This window comes from Sus scrofa, chromosome 14, assembly GCF_054392235.1.
Source record: "Sus scrofa isolate SSC_HxYL_T2T_F1_AM1 chromosome 14, Sscrofa_HxYL_maternal_Yorkshire_Landrace_v2.0, whole genome shotgun sequence".
Taxonomy (NCBI): domain Eukaryota; kingdom Metazoa; phylum Chordata; class Mammalia; order Artiodactyla; family Suidae; genus Sus; species Sus scrofa.
Window position 1 is genome coordinate 104,616,555 of NC_139396.1, and position 21,821 is coordinate 104,638,375.

The window sequence follows — 21,821 nt, forward strand, 5'->3', positions numbered from 1 at the left end:
GCGAAACAAACCAATGGATTTTAATTTTATTTTGCTTAAAATTTTTAAAAACCTTTTTATTTTGAAGTAACTTTAGACTCTTAGAAGAGTTACAGAGATATTCAGAGAAGTTCCATACACCTTTCACCCAACTTCTCATAGTGGTAACATACATTGTTCAAAACTAAGAAATTAAGGAGTTACCTTTGTGGCGCAGCAGAAGTGAATCCAACTAGGACCCATGAGGTTGCGGGTTCAATCCCTGGCCTCGCTCAGTAGGTTAAGGATCCAGCGTTGCCATGAGCTGTGATGTAGGTGGCAGATGTGGCTTGGATCCAGCGTTGCCTTGGCATAGGCCAGCAGCTGTAGCTCCGATTAGAACCCTAGCCTGGGAACCTCCAATATGCCATGGGTGCAGCCCTAAAAAGACACAAGACAAAAGACAAAAACAAAAATGAAGAAATTAACATGACCAGTGAATTTGAATATAACAAAGTACAAAAAATTCATTGATATGGTTTCAGGTTTCACATCACAACTAACATTTAAGAAACTGCCATTTCAGTTTTAGCATAGTATCAGAGAAGATTATCAATAAATGCCTGGAAAAATCACAGATTTTTCTCCTTCTCTTTTCCAACTATATGTCTGTGTGAAACATTTTTTTCATCTACTTCAACTAAAATTACATATTGCAACAGAGTGAATGCAGAAGCAGATATGAAAATCCAGCTGCTTTCTATTTTTTCTCTTTTTTTTTAGGACCGCACCTGTGGCATGTGGAGGTTCCCTGGTTAGGGGTCGAATCAGAGCTGTGTCTGCCACCTACACCACAGCTCGCTGCAACACCGGATCCTTAACCCGTTGAGCGAGGCCAGGGATTGAACCTGTGTCCTCATGGATACAAGTCAGATTCATTTCCACTGAGCCATGATGGGAACTCTCAGCTGCTTTCTATTAAACTGGACATTAAATAGATTTGCAAAAATGGAAAACAAGGCCGCTCTCCCAATTAGATTTTTAAAGAGAATATTAGCTACTTTTTCATAAAAATATTATGTATCTTATGTAATGATTTACTATTATTTAAATAAACATATAGTAAATTTTTTCTCAGCTTAAATTTTGACTGTAGTAAATCTTGATATTTAACCTAAATAAACAAAAATTCTTTGAGATACTCAATTTTTTTTTTTTTGTCTTTTTGTGTTTTTAGGGATGCACCTGCAGCATATGGAGGTTCCCAGGTTAGGGGTTGAATCAGAGCTATAGCCACGTGCCTGCACCACAGCCACAGCAATACCAGATCTGAGCCGTGTTTGTGACCTATGCTACAGCTCAAGGCAACACCGGGCCCTTAACCCACTGAGTGAGGCCAGGGATTGAACCCACTTCCTCATGGATGCTAGTCGGGTTCGTTAACCACTGAGCCATGACGGGAACTCTGAGATACTCAGTATTTTTAAAGAGTATAAATGGGTCTTGAGAGCAAATTATTTGATAATGACTGCCCTAAAGAATATATTGTATGCAGTGAGTTAACTTTTCTATGATGCACCTAGACTGTTGCTACCTCTATACTATTCTTAGGAGAACTGAGAAAAAAAAGTCGTCATTCGAATTATGCTTTATAGGGCTTATTTCTCTCACAGGACCCAGTAGAGAAAAATTTTTCTAGACGTTAATAAGTTAATACATGTAAAATTTGTTAACTGTGATTAGCAGAAAAAAGCCTTCTGTAGTTGTTAGCTGTTACTATTGCTTTATTAATTGGTGCAATCATTTGACAGTATTGTGTATTCAAGTATCTTCTCTCAGTTGGTGGCTTGATTTTTAATTGTCTTTATGTCATTTTTTGTGTGTAGAAATTTTAAGCTTTCATCGATATTCAAATATTCAACATTGTCTCTCATAGTTTATTCTTTTTATGTCTCATGGAAGAAATTCTTCCTTTCCCCAAAGCGATAATGATGTGCTTTTATATTTTCCTCTAAAAGTTTCCAAGTTTCCAAGTGCTCCTTTTCACAAACTCATGAGGCCACCTTTGTCAAGGTCATTGGTGACCTCCAGGCTGTTGAATCCAGTGGTCAATTCTCAGTCTTCATCCCACTGACCCATCAGTAGCCTTCGACATGATTGACCTCCCTATACTTCCAGAAATTCTTTCTCCCCTTGGCCTCTGGGATACTTCTCTCTCTTTTGGTTGATCTCCTACCTCACAGGCTTTGTCCTTGTCTCCTTGGGGGTCCTCCTACCGAGTGGTGGAGTGTGCTGGGCTCTCACCCTTTGACCTCCTCTGTTTTCTACCTAAACTCTCTCTCTACCTGCTCTCATCCACTTTTGTGCCTTTAAATATCTGTATACTGATGCCTCCAAAAAAGTTTATCTTAGTTCTAGCCTCTCCCCTGAATCTGCTTTTATTCAACTGCCTATTGGATGTCTAATAGACATCTCAAATTTAATTTGACCCAAACAGAAAAATTGATTTATTCAAGCTGTTTCTTTCTTTCTTTTGGCTGCCCCGAGGCATGTGGAGTTCCCAGGCCAGGGATCAGATCCAAGCTGCAGTTGTGACCTACGCTGCAGCTGTGACAACGCTGAATCCTTAACCCACTGTGCCAGGCCAGGGGTTGAACCTGCATCCCTGTGCTCCAGAGACACTGCCGATCCTGTTTCACCACAGCAGGAACTTCCAGGCTGTTTCTTTCATGTTGCTCCTTTCAGTAATATGGCCATTCATTCCATTGCTTAGGCTGAAATGTTGGAATTTTCTTGCTCTCTTTCTTTCCCTGTTCATATCCAAAATTTAAGCAAATAGATTTAAGGCTTTTTCCTTCAGAATATATCCTAAGTCTTAACCACTTTATACCTTCTCCACTAGGACTGCCTTAGTCAAGAAATGATTGTCTATCCGCTGGACTATTACAAATGCTCATTGGCCCACAGGTTTTCTTGTCCCCCATCTATATTCCACATAACAAGGAGTGTGAGCGTTTTTAAATGTAAGTAAAATTATGCCACTTTCCCCACTCTCCACTGCTAATGGCTTCCCATCTCATTAAGAATAAACCCAAAGTCTTTACCAGGGTCAACAATGTCTACCATGATTAGACGTGGAATGAACTGAAGCTGCTGCTTCTCCAGCTGCATTTCCAGTGTCCTTTTTGCTCACTCTACTGCAGCCATGGTGGCCTCCTTGCTGTTCTTGAACTTGCCAAGCACGTTAACCAGCAACCTGACCTCAATTCTACTCAGGCCCTTGTCTCACCTGGAGAACCTGTATTCCTCTCTGTGGGAGTCACATTCCTGGTGCCCACCGTTTGCTTCAGGACCTACTCTGCTCACGATTTCACACTTCCCTGGTATGGAGTCCATGGAGGCATTTCTTGTATTTCTGTGCCTTTTTTTCTTGTTATTTTGTGTCTGTATTGCTGTGTGTTTGGAGAACAATGTTTTATCTTCACTGGGACATCAAAAAGAAAAGCCTTTAAACCTATGATTTTTCTTTTGAGTGTACAGTTACTTCTACCCATATTTCTTGCTGCAATTTTTCCCCTTGATAATGTGTAATTTCAGTTTTGATTTCCCCTAAGATCCATGGGTTATCTAGGAGATTTTTTTTTCTTTTTTGATCACACCCATAGCATATGGAAGTTTCTGGGTCAGGGAGAGAATCCAAGCTGCAGCTTCACTGCCAGAGCTGTGGCAATGCCTGATCCTTAACTCTGTGCCAGGCTGGGGATCGAACCCACACCACTGCAGAGATAATGCTTAATAGGAGATATTTTTTGATGGCTGTCTTCCCTCCCTGATTTCTATTTTTGTATTGTTTTTATTAGAGAATATGGCCTATAACATTTTTGTCACAATTGCAAGATCAGAAGAAAAAAATATGTTATTTTTTTTTCTTTTTTCTTTTCACAGCTGCACCTGTGGCACATGGAAGTTTCTGGGCCAGGGACTGAATCAGAGCTGCAGCTGGGGCCTATGCCCCAGCCACGGCACCACCAGATCTGAGGCACATTTGCAACCCAGGCCGTAGCTTACCGCAACACCAAATCCTTAACCCACTGAGTGGACCTTAACCCACTGAGTGGAACATCAAACCCGAATCCTCAGAGAGACAACGTAGGGTCTTTAACCTGCTGAGGCACAATGGGAACTCTAAAAGTATATTCTTAATGTTTAAGGCGTAAAGTTCTGTGGTTGTTAAGAAAAATTTGTTAACTATATTATTCAAATCCTCTATGTTATTAATTTTTAAAATCTATTTGGTCTACCAGCTTCTGAAATAAATAGAGTAAGACTCTCAACTATGAATATATATACGTTTTCAAATTCTTCTTGCACTGTTAGAAGTTTTTGTTTTATGCAGTTGTCTGCTATGTTGTATATAGGATAAAGTTTTATGACTGTTATATCTTTGTGGGTTGCATCTTTTATTATCACATAATATTCTTATTTGGCTTGTTTAACACATTTGTCCTTGAATTTGCTTTGCCTGACATTGCTACTTCTGCTTTCTTTTTGCACAATCTGCTGTTGACTATATTTTTTAACCTTTTCTCTTTTACATGTGTGTTTTGTTTCAATAATACAGAACTGGATTTTATTTTTATTTATATCTGACAGTCTCAGATTTTTTTAATATGGAAATTAAGCCTATTCCCATTTTTGTGTTAATGAATATACTCATGGCTTAGAGTTTCTGTGTTATTTTTTGTTTGTTGTCTGTATCAGTTAGGGATGTGCTTGACCATAAGTAGCAGAATATATGATTAATAGTTGCCTAATTAAATAAATATTTCATATTTATACTGCCACATTTCATTTAATAATTACATAACTTTATTCCCTAGAGTTTCTTATTTTTCTTAAATAATAGGAAGTCTGGAGAGTTCTTGTTATGGCACAGTGGAAATGAATCCAACTAGTATCCATGAGGATGTGGGTTCAATCCCTGGCCTCAATCACTAGGTCAGGGACCGGGCATTGCCATGAGCTATGGTGTAGGTCAAAGACACAGCTTGGATCCCACATCATTGTAGCTCCAGTTTGACCCCTAGCCTGGGAACTTCCATGTGCCATGGGGGCATCCCTGAAAAAGCCAAAAAAAAAAAAAAAAAAAAAAAGGGATAATTTGGAGGTGTACTGCAGTGGACTAGTTTAGCCACTCAACAAACTCATCAAGGCCTCATCTCTCTGCATTTCTGCTTCTAGCATCATTTCTTCATTCCAGGGAGGAAGAAGGAGGTGAAGTGAAAGAGCATGGAGTGAAAGGATTTCTCCTAAGAAGTCTTCACCTTCTATTTAGAGAAGGAAAGCCTATCATTGGGATTTCTGCCTGCGTCTCCTTTGTCAGAAATGGGGGCATCCGATCACTTCTAGATTGATTACTTGTCAATGAGAATAATATTACATGATGGATTGAGACCAGTTTTATTTGTCCTTTGGGGCTGGCGTAGAAACGTGCCTCTCCCCAAACTGAGGGATCTCTGTTATTCCCCTTAAAAATTGCAGTTTTTCATAAGGGAGGAAGGTGGCTGAATGGATGGTGAAGAGGTAACTGGCAGTGTTTACTGTAATAGCCACACATTTTGTTGTTTTCTCTTTACTATTTTTGCAGGATTTTTAAGTCTCCTATCACTTACATTTGCCCACGATTAATCTGGAAGTTCTGCACTTCTAGCAGTGGTTGCTTCCCTGTTTCTAGCAGTCATCATCAAAGTTATGTTCCTCTATTATCATATTGCCTTAAAAACACTAAAAATAATAACAGTGCCTTCATATGTTAGCCAGGGTAATTAATGCTGTCTTCTGTAATAGATTAATGCTGAAATTTCAGTAGGTTATTTCTGATTACATCATAATTTGTTGAGGATTGGGTAGCTCTCTGCATGGCTTGCTTTCAAACACTGACTCATGGATCAAGCTGCTTTTTTCCCCACTATCTTAGAGTCATTTATTTTCTGGTGGATGAGTGAGAGAGAGAGACAGACAGACAGACAGAAGGTGGAGAATGCACATCAGTTGTGAGCAGCCTTAGTTGAATTTGTTGAATGTGGCACAAATCACTTCCCTCCCCAGTTCCAAAAAACAGAATTCAGTTACATGGCCCCATGGTACTGAAGGGAAGCTGAGAAAAGTGGCCATCTATTGTGCTCAGGGAGAGGAGCCGGTGTGCTGGACATAGTCACTGTCACGAAGTGTGATTCTTGTCACACATTTTGTTCTCCACATAAATACACTCACTGCCTCCTTAGTGGGGGATGCCTACAAATCTCACCAGGTCCCTGCACCCAGCCCAAAGCCCACAGTCTGCACGTGTTCTGCATGAGTCCCTCGAAGGTCTTGATTTGGCTAAAAAGATATGCCATCCTAACAGGGCCCACCTTTAAGACACAGTATACAGTGGGGGAGCAGGGTTGGGATATCCACTGCAGGAAAGGGGGCATGGGAGACCCCCTCAGTCACTAGTCTGGATACCCTGAAATCCTCCAGGTCAGTTTCTGATGGGTCCCCCTGCCCTCAGAGCGAAGGGACAGCTGCAAATGGATGCTGTCTGTGCCCTGGAGGCTCCTCCTTGTTCCTTATTCCCCTTGGCTGTATCTGGAGTGAATTGTGGAGGATCTCACCCTCCTCGGGCCAGGATGGCCTCGGAGAACTGCCTCCTGGTCGTCCAGGTTGGGTGCCTGAGGGCATTTAAGTCTCAGACTCAGAAACTTAGGAGGCTTCCAATCTGTGTGCTTCCATGTGCCAGTAGCACCATCATTTATTCTTCTCTAGACATATTTTACAAAGGGACTGTTTTTCTTTGCCTCTTTATGTACATACCTCTGCCTTTCCACGGAAGATTGCATGTGTTAGGTTTTGAAAAATAAGTGTGAGAGATTGCATTCTTAGTGTGCATTTAGTAGCCTGGCTCCTCTGAGGAGCAGAGACAAGGTTGGGATTAATCACACAAGGGTTTTATTCAGGAAATGCCTATGAGCGAAAAATGCAAGGAGCTGGAGGAGGCTGAGAGAGCCATCACACTGCAGTAAGGCCTGACCTTGAGTGAAGGAGCTGGGGTAGGCAGGTTGGGTGGAGGTATTCCAGGCAGCCACGCAGTCCAAGGGTTTGTCAGGGCCTCAGGGAGGTTGCCCATCAGAGGAGTTCCATGTCTTTCGGGAACCAGCCTGCCCTGGGCCCTAAAAGGAGGTAGTTTTTCCAATCCTTCAAATTTCAAAATTTCTGTGTTCTCTCTATTCACTTTCATTCCTTCTTGCATAGCGCTCAGTTCTTTCTTGAACTCATTTCTTTCCCTTAACAACTTGCCAAACACAGCTTCTCGCAACCAACACCCACAACCAATGTTCTCCTTTCCAGTCTCTTCCCTTAGAGCGGCAGGTTCAGAAAGCGTGAGGGTCTGTCTTTTTTTTTTTTTTTTTAATTTTTTAATTTTCTTCTTTGGCTTCACCCACGGCATATGGAAGGTTCTGGGCCCAGGACTGAACCTACGCCTGAGCAGTGACCCCAGCTTTTTAAGTTACAGTGTCTAACAACTTTACCAGATGTTTAGCTTCTGCCTCCCGTGGTTCTCCAGCCATTCAGCCTGCCAAACATCCCTGCTAAGGCAGAGGCACTTAGTTGAGAGTCCTGTCTCAGAAGCACCTTAGTCATGGTTGTCAGTGGAGTCTGTTGAAACAGGCAAACTGAAAAATCTCAGTGACTTAATACAACACAGGTTTATTTCTTGCTTTTATTACAGACTGATGTGGGTCGGGGGCCTGACTGCTTCATCTCACAACACCGGCATCTCCAGTTCCTTCTTTCCAGCCAGTGGCAAGAGACACGTAGAGGCAGAGATAGATAGAAACATAGATCGATTGATCGATAGATAGATAGATAGGAGAAAAGGCTCATGGGCTCCTACCTGCCTTGGCTTGGGAGTGACACAAGTCCCCTTCAGAAAGTGCAGTGCTCTCACCCGATGTCCTCTCTGCTGAAGATCTCAGCATCTCTGAGCTTTGGACACCAGTTCTAACCTTGAACACCTGCTCCAACAGGCTGACTTGGCTGCTTTATTATTCCCTAGAGGGAGTGGGAGGGGGAGATGGCTGTGGACTTGGGCTCAGGTCAGTATCTCTTTGGAGTCCCTTTTGTATAGGACCATGTTTTGTAAGATGGTGTGATGGCTGTGTACCACTGGGCAGCCTAAGTCATTCCTTACTCACTACAACTCAGACCTGGTTTTTCTTCCTTCCTGTTCCTCCTTCTGTTGGAGCAGCAAGTGACAAGCACATCCAGTGGCTCCTGGGGGCAGACGGTGAGGTCTGGGTCTGGATCATGGGAGAAGGCCCTGGCGACAAGCCCTATGAAGAGATCTCTGAGGAGCTGATTTCAGAGAGAGCGCGTCTGCAGGCGCAGAGGGAGGCCAAGGAGCTCTGGTGAGAGTGCTGATGGGGCCAGAGTACAGAGATTTGGGGTGGGTTCAAATGAAGGACAATAGGTTCTGGGTGGGAGGGAGGAGATGCCAGTTAGCTGGCTGGCTGTTTTGAGCTTGCTAAGATTAGGTGACCAAAGATCTTACATTGCATAAACCTCATGGGTTCAAATCTTGGCTTCACTAGTTAGTGGTGAGCTGACCTGAGGCCTCAGTTTTCACATTTGTTGTTTAGTCATCACAGCACCTTTTCTATATGGATGTAGTTGGATTTATTGAGATAATACATATTTTTTTTTTTTTACACTGAATTATCTGCAGGACAGCAGAACAATTTGAATTCACTTTTTTTTTTTTTTTTTTGCTTTTTAGGGCTGCATCCAAGGCATATGGGGGTTCCCAGGTTAGGGGCCAAAGAGGAGCTGTAGCACTGGACTACACCACAGCTCATGGCAATGCCGGATCCTTAACCCACTGAACAAGGCCAGGGATCAAACCTGCATGCTCATGGATACTAGTTGGGTTCATTACCACCGAGCCACAGTGGGACCTTCTTTCATAAACAACTTTTAACATTTTTTTGCCAGACTTGGAAATCCGTATGAACTTGGTTCCAACATTTTCCCCCAATTTTTAATAACAGGATTTTAATTATAAAATTGTAATAACGTATAAAGTTTTGAAAACCATGAAGAATATATTAAAGAACAACCCAATACCCACCACCTAAGCTAACCACAGTGAGCATTTGAGCACTATGTGCTTTGTAAACTGCTTTATTCACAGCTTGATAAAATGATCAATATAGAGCCACAACGTTCTTTTAAGATTACTGTATAGAATCCTGTTACATGAGAAACCTCTTTTTGGGATTGTTGAGGGACATTTGAGTTGTTTGCCATTTTTTGTGTTACAAAAGTCCTCTGATGAACATCCCTTCCCTACACCTTTGTAAACTTGAGTGAGAAATGGGATTTATGCATATTTTTTTCTGGCTCTCAAAGCAATTCAGCTGATTTAAACTCCTATGCCAGAGAGTGCTGATTTCTCTCCACCTCTGCCAACATCGAATTTTGTGAACCTCAGATATTTGTCGTTCTGATAGACCAAGAATGATCGCACATGGTTTTTATTTGAAGTTCTGTCGGCATGTGGTCTTTCATTTTCCCATACCATCTAATACCTGCTGTCTTTCTCTTGGAAGGAGACAGAAGGAGGCAGAGATCACCAAGAAATTCCGGGATGCTCTGGCCAATGAGAAAGCCCGGATCCTAGCGGGGAAGTGGAAAGTGGAGATGGAGGATCGCAAGGCTGCCAAAGTCCTGGAAGAGCGCATCCACGAGGAGTTCAGGGTGGGTCAGTGCATGCGAATCTGTGTGAGGCCACCTGCACCAGCCCCTAGGCCTCTGGGGGTGACCTCTGGTTTGGGCCAGTGCTTGGCCAGTGAGTGCTTTATGAGAATAGAAATCTAGCATGTCTGAGCAGAAAGGAACTTGACACACCATTTGGGCCAATCCACTTCTCATTGTAGAGATGAGGAAATTGAGGTTTGGAAAGGGGAAGAGTCTTGCCAAGGCTATGTATAGTAGTGACTGGGGACAGAGCCAGGATGAGAATGCAGGCCTTCTGCATCTCAAACTAAGGGTCCTGAAATGAGGCCTGAAAAGAGTCTGTGGTCACACCAGCCTGGGATCCTGTTCCAACCCTATTGCTTACTGCTGTGTGACTTTGGGAAGCTTGCTGAATTTTTCTGAGTCTTCACTTTCTTGTTTGTAATATTAGGATAATAACAACATCCTACTTGAGATTTTTGGTTGATTCAAGGAGATGAAAAATGTATATTTTCTGTCCAGTCTGTGAGGTTATTTGTAACCTTGCTTATCTACTCATTCTGAGAGGATTTGGAGCTGGAAAAGGAGGTATACTGTCCTCTGATAGGAAGCTTAGGTTTCCTGAAAAGAAAATTTTTTTCCTGGTCCCTTTTTTGAGTTTGTTTGTTTGTTTTTTCCTATAGGAATAATACATTTTGGGGGGTAAAAACTCAGAAAATACTATAAACAAAAAGCAAAAATAATAACCATGCTGAATCTTAACAATTGTATTATTTTGCAAATTGTCTATTAATTGCATTGCCCATTTTTGAATTTTTATGAGACTGACATGCTACCTACTGTGCTAACAAGGCATCTGCCTATTTTTGAATTGTTAAAAACTCCCCCCCATAATGATTAGGTAATGGGGACATTGGCCCTTAATATCATTTATATTGCAAATATTTTTCTCAGGGTTATTGTTGCTGTTTTCTTAATTTTGGTTATAGTGGTTCGAGATGTACAGAAGATTGAAATTTTATTATCCAACCATATCAATCTTTTTCTTATTTGTTTTATGTATAGAAGGACCCGTGCCATCATGAGCTTATAAAAATACTAATCTACACTGTTTTGTATATCTTTCCTGATTTTATTTCTTTGCACTTGATTTTCTTTCACTTTGGAGTGTGGTATGATGCTCAGCTCTCATTTATTTTCTTCCAAATGGCTAGGCTGTTATCCTTACATCATTTACTGTGTAACCATCTTCTCTCCTCTCATTGGATTTGTTGCTTTGATTTTTACTTTTTACTTTTGTGTCTCTGTGGATTTTTCTTCATTGACTGATTATTCCTGAGCCAAATTAAATTATTTAATTATACGTAGCTTTAACACAAATTTTACCATTTATTTAAGTCAGAGTCTATCATTATTTTTCATTTCTAAAATGTCCTTGGCTAATCTCATCCATTTTTCCTATTAGAGATACTTTAAAATTATTTTCTCACTATCCCCTTCTCCTCACAACATTAAAAAAAAAAACACATGATGGTTTTGATTGGAATTGTCATCAACATTATAGCGGTATTTGTGGAGAATGAATGTTTTTATGATACTAAACCATTAAATCTTCTTGTTCAGGAATGTAGTAGGTTATTCCTTTTATTCAAAGCTTTTTTCTTTCTGGCTTTGATTTAGGTTCTTTTTTTAACACTTCTAAATGCATTGGCTACTCAATCCCAAACATTCTCAATAATATGTATCCCTATGGCCTTCTATTTTTTTGGAGTTTGGTAAAATTTATTATTTTATTTAAGTGGTTTACATTTCTTTTCTAATTAAACTTTAAGTTTAATTTTTTTATTGCTATTGTAATTGTGCTCATTATTTTTAAACCTATTGCAGTTGGTAGTTATATATTACTATTGTTATCAGTCTAATTTAAGTTTCCCATGAATTACATTTTTTTCCCTAGGATATTCTTTTGAGTTTTTAAGTGAAGCAATGTTTACTCTCAAAACACTTTATTTTTAAAAAATTCAGGAGTTCCCATTGTGGCTCAGTGGATTAAGAATCTGATATATTGTCCATGAAGATGTGGTTTCGATCCCTGGCCTTGCTCAGTGGGTTAAGGAGCCGGTGTTGCTGTGAACTGTGTTGTAAGTTGCAAATGGGGGTCAGATCCCACATTGCTGTGGCTGTGTGTGCAGGCCTTCCACTGCAGCTGGGGTCTAGTCCCTAGCCAGAGAACTTCCATATGCCACAAGTACGGCCTTAAAAAGAATAGAATATTCTGTGATTGGCCAATGGGGACCTGCTGTGTAGTACAGAGAACTCTACCCAATATTCTGTGATAATCTATGTGGGAAAAGAATATGAAGGAGAATGGATGTGTGTACATGTATAACTGAATCACTTCGTTGTACACTGGAAATAATCACAACATTGTAAATTAAATATACTTCAGTAAAACTTTAAAAAATGAAAAAAAAAATCAAGAGTTCTCCTGTGGTGCAGGAGGTTAAGGATCCAGCGTAGTCATTGCAGTGGCCTAGGTTGCTGCTGTGGTGCTGTGAAGTTACCCATGCCATGGGTGTGGTCCAAAAAATTAGAAAACAAACAAAAAACCAAACAAAATTCAAACTTGAAAGAAAAATAAAGTGAATACTTGTATATTTTCCACTTACATTTAGCAATTATTAATATTTTGTCTCATTTTCATTTCCTCTCTTTCCTTTCCTCATTTCTTTCCTCCTAACCACACACACACACTCATACACGCACTCACACACACGTACACGTGTGCACCCTTTTTTGTTGCTGTGGTTTTGCTGAACTATTTGAAAGACAGTTGCAGATATAGTATACTCTAACCTAGGAGTTAGCAAACTATTTTCTCTAAAGGACCAGATAATCAATATTTTAGGCTTTGTGGGTATTACTGTCTCTGTCACAACTATTCCACCAGGCCACTGTAGCACAAAAGCAGCCACACACAGTATGTAAACAAATGGGTGTGGCTTGGTCCAACAAAGCTTTTAAATAATACACATCAGCCAGATTTGACCTGGGAGCCTTAGTTTGCTGCCTCCTGATCAAACCTTAATCCTTCAGCCTGAATCTCCCAAGAAAAAGGACATTTCCTGTTTTAGCTACAATAATCATTATCACACTGATTGAAATGAACAGTAATTCCATAATAGCAATCAAATCCAGTCCATAGTGGAGAGATATTTAGTTTGTACTACTGAATTTTTTTTATACATGTGGCCACATCCGCAGCATATGAAAGTTCCTGGCCCAGGGATCAAACCAGAGCTGTTGCAGAAACAACACTGAGTAGTTATGATGAAGCCACAGAGGAAGTGCATATTGTTTTGCATATGATTTAAATAATCTGCTGAGGAAGAAAATCAGTGCTTTTTTGGTTGTTGTTAGTGCCTGAGACATGCAGAAGCTCCTGGGCAAGGGATCAAACTTGTGCCACAGAAATGACAAAGCCAGATCCTTAACCTTCCAGGCCACCAGGGAACTCCCAGGAAGACCAAGTCTTTTTATTTATCTCCAACAGTGACAGTCACCTGTTCCCATCTCTGCGGGGAGCTGGGGTCCTAGGGCTCAGCTCCCAGGGAGATTATGAGGGATTGAATTCCCAGGAGAGATCTTGTGGTTGATGTTATCCTCGAGAACCTCAGTGATAGAGGGATGTAAATTGTGGGATGCTCTGTGTCAGGTTCATGGAGGGATCAGTAAAGCCATGTGGCCAGGCCCCCAGCTTCACTGAAGGACCCAAATACAGGCTTTTGGTGTTATTTCCAAAGAAGGGTATTGCTCTTATGTGTTTGTTTTAAAAATTAATTTCCTAAGTGTGGAAAATGTGTTTAATACACATAGTAACCCTGGTGGGGATGTCTGCATTTTGAGGAAACTCAGATATTCGAGTAGCATCTACAAGGCCCTGGAGGGGCTCATTAAGAAACATCAGGTCAGACTCTGGCATTGGATGGTCCATGTTTATGAGCTGGGATATTTTTTGTCAGAGCTGTCTGTCCATGGGCTGCTCTTCTACTGTGATGGGCTCTTCATCACAGGATATGGTTAAGGATAGGCTAAAACAGTATCTCAAAAGGTCTCTGTGGTGGATTGAAGATGGCTGGTGGTGGATTCTTGGCCTCTCCTCCCTTTGAGGGGTGGGGTCTGTTTCCCCTGCTCTGAGTGTCCTTTAGCCTTGGGGCTAGCTTTGGTCTATACTACAGTAGAAATGACTGTAACTTCTGAGGATGGGCTGTAAAGGATTTGCAACTTTGCCCCGTGACAATGCTCACTTTTGGAAGCTGCCTCATGACAAGCCCTGCACCTCAGCTCCCAGGCTGCAAGGACACCAGGCTAGTCAAACAGAGAGAGGTTACAGGGAGGAGCACAGAGGGACCAGGCATGTGAGTGACACCTTTGTGGTTCTTCCAGTCAGTGACCTCAGCCAAGTGACTCACCTCAGCTGACACAAGGTGGAGCGGAGGGGCCACCCAGCCAAGCCTGTCCTGAATCAGTAATCTACAGAGTCACAAACTCATAAAACGGTTGTGTTTTAAGCCACAAAATTTTCTGATAGTTTTGTTATTACTTAGCAATAAATAACTGCAACAGCTTTGCCAAAGGGATTTATGCATCAGGTTAGAGTTTGGTTTACATAATTGCTATTGTGTGTCTCAACACCAAGATTCTAACATAATGTGAGTCTTGCACACAGCAACGCACCAACCACATTCATCTAATTTAATACTTTTTTATTCCCCCTTGACAACCCAAGTGCATGTTGTTTGGGGGAGGATGGTGATGGAAGTAGTAAACTCTCTGCTCTGATAAAGCTTCCAGGGTGCCCAGGGAAAGACAATTCTATGAGCAGCCCTCATCCCCAACCATGCCTGGGAGAAAATAGAGGGCAATGGTCCCTCCAAGAGTCCTGGCACGAGCCAAGACAGGAAAAGGAAAGGATTCCTGTGGTTATAAGTGGTGGGAAAACCATTTTCTCTAGAAAATTGTAGCCTTTATCTGAGTTTCTTTTGGATAAGGCTGGTATCAGCCAGACGACATGGTGTGGTTTACTATTTCTCTGCTGGGGGCAGAGAAGAATGCACATGATGGGTGGAACAAGACATAAACCTGTAAAGGTAGGCTGTGGAGCCCTTGGGTGCTACGAGAAGGAGGTGGATTGTTCTCTGTGAGGATCCAGAAAGGCCTGGATGAGTCAAGTTTTATGAGGATCACTGGTGCTGTTGGTGTGATTTCAGTATTTAGGAGTGGGGAGAGGCCAGTTAAGAGATCATTGCAATGGTCAAGGTGGGAAATGAAGGTCTGGACAGAGTCTGTGACTACGGAGAGATAGAAGGAGATGGATGTAGAGAAACAGTGGTGGTGAAATCAACAAGGCTTGGCATCAATTAGATGCCGGGATGAGGGAAAGCAGAGGGCAAAGCATCTGAGCCCCAGGCTGAGGGTGGGCACCCTCCTCTTGCCATGGGGAGCTGGGAAGGAATGCAGACTTAGAGGAAAGAGAATGTGCTTGGAATAGCTGTGCGGAGGGGTTTTGTTTTTGTTTTTCCCACCTAGAAAGGGGAGAAGGTTAGGGGCTGGAGAAGAGGAGAGAAACTGGATGAGAAGCCTGGTGGTGGAGGGAGGTTGGCTAGGCTCACTCTGGGCAGCCTGTGTTGAGAATGTAGGCAGGTTCTTCGAATTCTCCTGGTCACATGGAATTCTTTTTAGAAAATGGGGTGGGGAGGGAGAACCCCAGAACCCTATGTAGGGTTGTAGAGGGAACTTCAAGACAGAGGATACAGTCATCTGGAAACCTGTATTTATTTATTTATTTATTTATCTTGTTGTTGTTGTTGTTGTTGCTATTTCTTGGGCCGCTCCCGCGGCATATGGAGGTTCCCAAGCCAGGGGTTGAATCGGAGCTGTAGCCACCGGCCTACGCCAGAGCCACAGCAACGCGGGATCCGAGCCGCGTCTGCAACCTACACCACAGCTCGCGGCAACGCCGGATCATTAACCACTGCGCCACGACGGGAACTCCTGGAAACCTGTATTTAAAAACCATTCTGTTGTAGCTGGCATCATTTGAATGCAATTTACATGTATAAAGAAGTTTTTTTTTTTTTGGCTTTGTTTTGTTTGTTTGTTTGTTTGTTTGTTTTAAGAAAAAAGATCATGAGGCCAGACAAAATTTGCTTTTTTTCTGGCTTTTTGTTTTTTTCTCCTTTAAGGCTGGAGTTCATTTTGGCCACCTGGTGACATCCCCCACAACTGGAGAAACCATTGCTGCTTTATTCCCAAGCAGGTTATGAGTGGTGGGAAAACCATTTTCTCTAGAAAATTTTAGCCTTTATCTGAGTTTCTCCTGGATAAGGCTGGTATCAGCCAGATGACATAGTGTGGTTTACTATTTCCCTGTCATGTATCATCACAAACCCTCTCTTCATCAATTCGTTAATTCACTCACTCTCTGGTCAGTGTTTATGGAGCACTTACTATATGCCAGGCCCTGTGCTGGGAACTGGTGATGGAGGACAGATGGGGACACAGGCTTGGCCCCGCCCTTTGAGAGTACGTCATCCCACAAGGCATGACAGTGTCCCTGAGGCCAGGCTAAAAACAAAAATGATTATGCCGGAGTTCCCGTTGTGGCCCAGTGGTTAAAGAATCTGACTGGGAACCATGAGGTTGCGGGTTAGATCCCTGGCCTTGCTCAGTGGGTTGAGGATCTGGTGTTGCCTTGAGCTGTGGTGTAGGTCACAGATACGGCTCAGATCCCATGTTGCTGTGGCTCTGGCGTAGGCTGGTGGCTGCAGCTCCGTTTCGACCCCTAGCCTGGGAACCTCCATATGCCGTGGGAGCGGCCCAAGAAATAGCAAAAAGACCAAAAAAAAAAAAAAAAAAACCAAAAAAAAAACCAAACCCAAAAACGATTATGCTTCCAGCAAAAGCATCTGTCTCCCTGACATTTTCCCTTGGGGTGAGGTGCACTGGGCCTCTGTGGGCTCCTGTGGTGTGCTGTTACGGAAGGGTTATCAGGAGAAGGGTAATTGAATAAGCTGGACAGCTCAGAGGGCTTTGGGCTTGCCAGAAAAAGGCAATCGACTCCTAAAGTGGAAGGTGGGTGTCTGTCTATCTGCCATTTGGCTGCATTGGCCTTTGGCTGCTAGACCTGAGAAAGACGGCCTCTTCTTCAGTGCTCACGGAAGGGTCCAAGGGTTCTGAAAGTAGCAACAACAGTGAGGGTTTTCAGGCAATGTCAGTTGTGAAGGTTGATCATTTTAGCCAGACCAGGGAGAGAAAGCTGCAGTATTCTTTATCGTAGTTGCAAATGTTTTCTTTTGTCATCCCCCCCATGTGAAGAAGAGCCTTGCCTTTGTCACAGGAAGTGACCAGTTATTTTCCTTTGAGATGGAAGATGATTCAGGTTTCTGTCTCCTAGGTGTTGTCCCGCTCTCAAGAGAAAAGCACTGAGTGAACAGTGGCACTGCCATCCGTTCACCTGTCTGTGTGTCTGTCTGTGTGTCTGTCTGTGTGTCTGTCTATCTACCTACCTATCTATCTATCTATCTATTTATCTATCTATCTATGTACTGGTAGTAGTTCTTTTCCATCTTTAATGAAGTGTATTTGGCAAGTAAAAATTGTATGTATTTTAGGGGTACAATGGGATATTCTGATGTACATAGACACTGTGAAATGATTATGCAGTCAAGATAATGAACATATCTATCACTCACCTAGTGACCTGTGTGTGTGTGTGTGGTGGGAATACTTAGGGTTTACTATGAACAAATTTCAAGTATACAATACAGTGCTATCGTTCATATACAGATTTAGTATATAGATGATAAATTCAATTGAAATTTTAAAAAGCCTAAATAAAAGTGTGAATGCTGAGCTCTAGAGATTTCTTGGGTAATTCCAAAAAGTAGCCTTCACTGACGTCAAAGATTCGAGTGATGATCTTGAATGAGAATGTTTTTTAAATGTACAGAAAGCTAATGATCTCACCTTTCAGAGGTGAAGCTGATACCCTGCATTTCTGTACATCATATTCAGTATGTCTCCCTGATAATATTCAGCAGTGTGCACTAATCTTGCTGTTGTGCACCTGTAGTCTCAGTCTTCTGTGACAGGGCACTTACTTGCCTTCTTTCCGGATATTCTGCCACTAACAAAGTCTGGACACAGTAGATAATCAGTAGATTATTGTGGAATGACTACATTAATCAACCCACTGTTTGATTAGAAATTGCTCCTCTCTTTTATCTCATCATGATCACTTGAGTCTATTTCATCTTTCCTTATTTGAAACTTTGTGTTTATAAAAGTTTGTAATTTTCAAAATCTGTTTCCATTTCTCTTAAAATTTCCAGTGCCTAATAAAAAAGAAAAAACAAAAAACAATACAGTGTTAACTTATAGTCCTCATGCTATACATTAGATCTCCAGAATGTATTCATCCTGGGCAACTGAAACTTTGTGCCTTTTCATCCAACACAGTTGTAGACAGAAGAGTAGTTTTTTTTTTTTTTTTAAATAATGATTTTTATTTTTTTCCATTGTAGCTGGTTTACAATGTCCTGTCAATTTTCTACTGTACAGCATGGTGACCCAGTTACACATACATATATACATTCTTTTTTTTCTCACATTATCATGCTCCCTCATAAGTGACCAGACATAGTTCCCAGTGCTACACAGCAGGATCTCATTGCTAATCCATTCCAAAGGCAATAGTCTGCACCTATTAATGCCCCCCCCTTAATGGCTGCACCTGTGGCATATGGAAGTTCTTGGGCTAGTGATCGAATCAGATCTGCAGATGCTGGCCTACACCACAGCCACAGCAATGCCAGATCAGAGCTGCATCTGCGACCTATGCTGCAGCTTTCTGCAACTCTGGATCCTTAACCCAACAAATGAGGCCAGAGATCAACCTACATGGATACTAGTTGGGTTCTTTACCCACTGAGCCACAAGGGGAACTCTGTATATTTTTAAAAAGTAGTATTTATGTATATACAATGGAATATTATTCCATCTTATAAAAGAAAGAAATCCTACCATTTGTGACAACAAGGATGAACTTGGAGGACACCATGCCAGGTGAAATAAGCTCAATACAGAAAGGCAAATGCTGCATGATCTCAAATATGAAATTGAATGAAGTTGAACTTGTAGTAGAGAGTAGAATGGTGCTTGTGGGGTTTGGGTGGGGGAAGTGGGCACTGCCCTTCACCTTGCTGCTTCATGTTGCCACAGCTGGTTGGAGTAGGAACATCACATTTAATTTGAGATGTTTACTCAAATGCCACTTATGCACTGTATGCCAGTCATGGCCCTTCTCCTGGGTGCTAAGTCTCCTTGTTATAGGCCAAATACATAAAATCACTTAAAATACATATGTTGTTGGAGTTCCCGTCATGGTGCAGCGGAAACGAATCTGACTAGGAACCACGAGATTGCGGGTTTGATCCCTGGCCTCGCTCAGTGGGTTAAGATCCGGTGTTGCCATGAGCTGTGGTGGAGGCCACAGATGCGGCTCGAATCTGGCGTTGCTGTGGCTGTGGCGTAGGCCGATGGCAACAGCTCTGATTCAACCCCTAGCCTGGGAAACTCCATATGCCACGGGTGCAGACCTAAAAAGACAAAAGACAAAAACAAACAAACAAACAAAAAACATATGTTGAAGTTCCAACCCCAGTATCTCAGAATATAACTATATTTGGAGATCAGGTCTTTAAAGAGGAGATTAAGTTAAAATGAGGTCTTTAGTCCTTATAAGAAGAGGAGATTTGGACCTAGACATGTGTGAAATGGAGGAAAGACCATGTGAAGACGCAGGAAGAAGATGGCCATCTACAAGCCAAGGAGAGAGGCCTCAGAATGAAATCAACCTGCTGACGCTTTGGTCTTGGACTTCTGGCCTCCAAAACTGAGATAATATGTATCCCTTGTTTAAGGCCCCTGGTCTATGGTCCTTTATTATGGCAGCCGGGTAAGCTAGTACACTCCTTATCCTTACAAGGAAGTAGGACTAGGGTGTTGAAGCCCCTCTGTCTCTGACGTGCCTTGCCTATCGGATTTTCCCTGAGATCTGCTCCTGCCTGGAAGACCCCCCCTGGCGGATGACAGATCTATAGTCCCTGGGTGGAAACTGTCTTAGTTGGTGTCCTGTGTATTGAGTGATGTGGTGACCACTCAGATTAGGGATTCCTGGGGGAAAAATGGGAAACCCACTGTGTAAACCATGGAGTGTTGGGCCCATGTGAAAAGTCATTTTTGTGCTGCTGAGATGCTAGTGACTGATGAAGGTGAAATACAGCTTTGGGGTAAAACTCAACTGATTCTGCTTAGGAGCCAGGCAGACGCTGGTTTCAATTTGCATCAGTCTTTAGCTCTCTGCCCTAGTATTTCCCATCTTAAAACCAACAGACTCACCCATCCACCCTCCCTTCGCGTTTCTATCTTAACCCCACTTTCCCCTCCAGCTGCCACTTCCTTTTTCTGCTCCTTTTTTACAGGAAATGTCTTGAAAGTGTTGTCTGTGGTCACTACCCCCCCCACCCCACCTTGAATGGCCGCCCGTCCACTCCCCTGGGGCAGCTGTTGGCAAGATCTCCCACACATCCTGTGACCACATCCTGCTGTCCCTTGTTGCTTCTCTGTCCTTATCTTTTGTGATGTCTCAGCAGCCCGCAGCTCAGTTTACCACTCCCTTTCACTTGAAATGGTTTCCTCTCCTGGCTTCCCCTGCAGACATCACCCCTTCTGGGTTTTATTTTACCCTTTGGTCTGCCTTCTCAGTCTCCTTTTCTGGCTCCAACTCTGTCTCTCAACTTTTAAATGGTGGGGCGCCCCCAAGACCCTGGCTGTTTTCTCTTGATCTGCATGCTTTCTCTCACTGATAACCTTAAGTCCATGGCTGAGAAACATCACCCCCATGAAAAGGATTTCTCAGTCAACATCTGCAGCCTGCACAGGCCCTCAAGCCCTGTAATCATGCATCCCACTGCCCACAGCTGACCTCTTGGATGTCAGATGGTGTCTCAAACTCATTAAAGATAGAATTTTGACTTTTTTCCTTCTAGCCGCAGTGGATAATTCTCTACTCAAACATGCCATCCCCCTTTCCAATGCTGGGGCCATGGCACCTGTGGCTCCCTCTCCCTGAGACTCAGGTCCTTGTTTTTGCCTGTTTCTCCCAGGCTACTTCATCCCCTGACCCTGACCAGAAGGAGACGGAAAGTTGAAAGGGCAGGTTGGGGCTTGATGTATCAGGCTGAGTGGAGAAATCAAATGAGGGGCAGTGGGAAACAGGGGGAGTAAGTAAAGTCTGAACTCTGAACAGTGGGGCCTGCAGCCAGAGTTACCTGTAGAATGTAAAGGGCTGGCAACTTTTTGGGTGTTGTGATTTTGTCTATTGCAAATTAACAATTTGAACTACATCAAATCAGTCTGTTAGCCTATTCCAGTGGCCCATAGGATCATCTCATGTGATCCTTTGATAAAAATATTATGCTAGCTAGTAGGATTCATCTGCTTGCTGGGCCGCCCTTCTGGAGCCATGGGCCCAGAATGGCTCCATAAATATGAATCCTGGAGCTCCTTGGGAGCACTTGGTTAACCCATTGCAAGGAGGAAAGGTTTTGAGAGCACCTCAAAGGGGAAAAACAGGCACTGAGGTTCATGCAGAACCTGGTCTGGACTTGGAGCATCTTACCTGGACCACACTGCTGCCCCTGCCATCCTGGGGGAACTTGCAGGGGAGAATTTGCAAAGAAGGCACCTCAGTGTATGAGTTTTCCATGAAGCCTGGCTTAGGCTATAGGGGACTGCTTGGTTGAGTCTAAGGGCTGTTCTCCCTACAGCCTGCCTCCCACACAGACTCCTGGAATGCTGGTGGACAGACACCACCCAGGTAGAATAGAGGAGACGGGAAATAATCTCAGAGAAATGACCTCCAGATACTTACACTTGAGGGTCCTCAATGAAATGGCTAGTCCCTCATCCAGTCTTCCTAGAGGGAAGCCTACCTCTCAAGGAAGCCCTATACATGCTCTGAG

At 42.7% G+C, this 21,821-nt stretch overlaps 1 protein-coding gene across 4 annotated transcripts in view; it reads left to right on the forward strand.

Moving 5' to 3' along the window:
• Positions 1-21,821, forward strand: part of SH2D4B (SH2 domain containing 4B) — a 100,750-nt gene that overhangs the window by 28,518 nt on the left and 50,411 nt on the right. For all 4 annotated transcript variants that reach the window (XM_084997442.1, XM_084997441.1, XM_005671149.4 and 1 more), the window contains 2 exons: positions 8,249-8,408; positions 9,609-9,756. In XM_084997442.1, coding sequence (XP_084853568.1) covers positions 8,249-8,408; positions 9,609-9,756 — 308 coding nt within the window. The remainder of the gene's footprint in view (positions 1-8,248; positions 8,409-9,608; positions 9,757-21,821) is intronic.